The following is a 3,032-nucleotide window of genomic DNA, read 5'->3' as shown; positions in this document are numbered from 1 at the left end:
CTTAGCTTGAGATTGTATGCTTTTCTTATGATGTTAGCAACTTTCCATGTGATAGAGCATTAGCACTTTAGAAGTCAAGTTGTAAAAGAAAATGATATAACCGACTTTTCTGGACTATCGACTAGACTTTGAGAAAAATTTACAATGGATTTGAATGATATTCATTACCCTTGAAAATTTTTATGATTTGTATACTTTATTGCATCCTAAATATTAGCTACTTCATATATTTTGTATTGTGCCTATGAAAGGATAAAATATGGTAGATTTTGGTATTATTGATTTTTAAATCTTTATGAAAGCTTTTTTAATGCTCTAGAACATTTTGAAAAAAAAATCACTCATGCTATGAAATTTTGAAAAAAATAAGCTATGAAAAGATTTGCCAATATATTGTAATACTAAATTACCATTCCCTTGATAAAAGAATCCCTATATGAAACTCAACATAAAGTCTCAAACTAATGTCACGTCTCGGATCTTAGTAACAACTTCAAACAAGAGTTCACAAGTGTTCATGGGAATTGCCTCCTAATATGTTGGTAAAGCAAGCGCTTTTGGATGCAAAAGAGAATGCACATGATTTTTTTAACGATGTTGGGCTATTAGAAGGCAATTTTTATAGAATGATCTCCATAAATGATAAATTTAAAACACACGACTTAATTAATTTTTAAAAAATTACAAGTCACAAAAGGAGTTTCAATCCCCCACTATAACTGCAAAGCAAGTAGTGCTAATGCACCACGGGGCAGTGCCCATGAGCACTCATGCAGTCTTCTAAACAAGGTGAATTATATTTAATCATTCATAACGCCTGCCCAAGATCAAAAAAACAAACAAAAAGGAGATGGGGTGGAGGAAGATTGTAGGAGATAAAGGAAAGAGAGAGAGAGAGGGGGGGGGGGGGCGAGGGGAGGGGGAGAGAGAGAAGGTGGAGATGGTGTGTAAAAAGATTTGAGGAGTTAAAGAAGGGGAGCGAGAGAGCGAGAGAGAGAGAGAGAGGTTCAAAAAATTCTAAAAATGCCTAATTTCTACTTTGCCCAATTTGAAGCGTTGCTAAGGCTAACCAGAGGGCAGGCCAAAAAAGTCTCCAAGTGATATTCAAAAACAACTCATGTTTTTAATGAATCCATAAATGTGTTTTTAAAGTTTGTATTCAATCCATCAAAAAAGTTTGTATTCAATCCATCAAAAATCTATTCAGAGTTTGTATGCAATCCATAAAAAATCTATACACAGTTTGTATTCAATCCATCAAAAGATCTATAGAGAGTTGTATTCAATCCATCAAAAGATCTATGCAGAGTAGGGGCATGGCATCCAAAATCTCAAGAGCTAGAAAGAAAGAAAGAAAGTTTATTAAATTCTTCGGGAGACAAAATCTCAAAGAGTTAGAAAGAAAGAAAGAAAGTTTATTAAAGTCTTCGGGAGACCGTGAAGGTCTATGAGACTAAAGATAACTGATACAATGAGCATAACGGTGGCGGTCTCAAAACGGGCCGGAGCATAACAGTCGCGGTCTCAAAACGGGCCGGTGCTAGCGTTGGCGCCGCTACGGGCCGGCGCTAGCGCTGGCGCTAGAGCTAGATTGTGACCTACTTATTTCGTCGTGTATGGCAACCAGCAGAACGATGAAAGCCTGATCAACGCCAGGGTACACCGTGATGGTGTAGTTGGGACCGCCGCAGCAGATACACGAGCAACGATGCTCTTTCGCCTGTCCACAAACAGTCCGGGTGTTTTTACTTTGGAAAACGCTCTTTTGTAAACAGAAGAAATGTTGCTTTCCATGTCTGAGATATACCTCAGCGACCTTTTGCTCGCCAGTTGATATCGTCAGGACGTTTGAGCAGCCGCCCGTCGGTTCCACCTTGTAATCTGGGCGCTCTTCGTTGCTGCTGTTGGTAGCGAGAAAAATGTGTAGGTTGAGCTTCCACTGCCAAAAACGTGCCCGTCTCGCGGTGAACAGGAATGCCTCGCGAGATCCGGATTGATCGCCTCGATATACGTCTCTTCTATCTCGCCGACTAGCCCACTATCCCCAAAGCTCCGATCACAACATATCCCATGAAGCACAATTGGATCCATGAAATTTACAGAAGCAATTACCTTGGGGTGGGCGCACAGCAAGGGAGTGTCATTGCGGTCTCGGAGGATGAGATTCCTGCCCGAATTAAGGCATCCGGGATGTTCGAGAGTGAAAACCAAGCTCTCATCGGCGTTCGTAACGGTGTTGGTGCCGCATGCTCCTGTCCAGAGGAACAAAACTGTGGCGCGGGGAGCACAGAACTGAGGATCGACAACGAGCGCCATTGTAATTGAGGGAGATGAATTTGTAACTGTAGCACGAATGAGGGAGATTTATTACAAATATAAGGGAGATGACGTGTTCAAACATGTTAGTCAAATGTTACGTGTTGCACAAGTTCATTTTGTCTTGTCATACTTTTGGCTCACCCTTGACTCGTGCCTAGCTTATACTAGTACTTAACCAGTGCGTTGCTCCGGGATGTAAACGACATTTGTATGTTAAAGACATGACTCATATTATTAAAACCCATAATTTATTATTTTTAAAGCTAATGGCTATGAATTCTTAGATTGACTAATTTAAATTCCAAAAATTGTTAGAATTTGCCAAGGGCCTTGTCATCGTATTTCTCTATTTTTTAATGGCTATGAATTTGTAGATTGAGTAATTTGAATCCAAAGAAATAGATAGAATTACCAACACTATCACAATGCATATAGATAAAACAAAGAAGAGAAATATTAAATGAAAAACTATATCACATTTAAAACTAAATTCAAATACTTAAAGAAATGTTATGCAACAAATATGCACCAAATCCAAAGAAACAATTGAACTCAACAAAATATGCTAGATATAACACCAAATTGAATTTTAAGCAAAATGAAATCATCATGTTAAGAAATTTTTGTTTGAGTTACTTAAAGTCATTCTTAATGTGCCTTTTGAGAGGTAGCATCTATTGATTTGTTTACCATCTTATTTCCAAATTTTTTAT

The 3,032-nt window shown here is 38.4% G+C and overlaps 1 protein-coding gene across 1 annotated transcript; it reads right to left on the bottom strand.

Moving 5' to 3' along the window:
- Nucleotides 1-1,555: 1,555 nt before the first annotated feature.
- On the bottom strand, nt 1,556-2,336 carry LOC147896944 (protein LURP-one-related 15-like). The gene is made up of 3 exons (XM_087381181.1): nt 2,113-2,336; nt 1,808-2,038; nt 1,556-1,720 (listed from the first exon to the last, which is right to left on the bottom strand). The coding sequence occupies exons 1-3, from the start codon at nt 2,314-2,316 to the stop codon at nt 1,556-1,558; spliced, it is 600 nt and encodes a 199-aa protein (XP_087237307.1). The 5' UTR covers nt 2,317-2,336.
- Between the last annotated feature and the right edge of the window lie 696 nt (nt 2,337-3,032).

Source organism: Dipteris shenzhenensis, chromosome 11, assembly GCF_047967505.1.
Source record: "Dipteris shenzhenensis isolate YYH24624 ecotype China chromosome 11, Dip_SZ_1.0, whole genome shotgun sequence".
Lineage (NCBI taxonomy): Eukaryota > Viridiplantae > Streptophyta > Polypodiopsida > Gleicheniales > Dipteridaceae > Dipteris > Dipteris shenzhenensis.
This window is presented reverse-complemented; position numbering and strand designations above follow the sequence as displayed.

Coding starts and splice junctions, on each gene's coding strand:
- LOC147896944 (XM_087381181.1), bottom strand. CDS start 2,316: ATGGCGCTCGTTGTCGATCCTCAGTTCTGTGCTCCCCGCGCCACAGTT. Junction 2,039..2,112: donor TGCTGTGCGCCCACCCCAAG/GTAATTGCTTCT, acceptor CTTTGGGGATAG/TGGGCTAGTCGGCGAGATAG. Junction 1,721..1,807: donor GCGAGCAAAAGGTCGCTGAG/GTATATCTCAGA, acceptor GTTTGTGGACAG/GCGAAAGAGCATCGTTGCTC.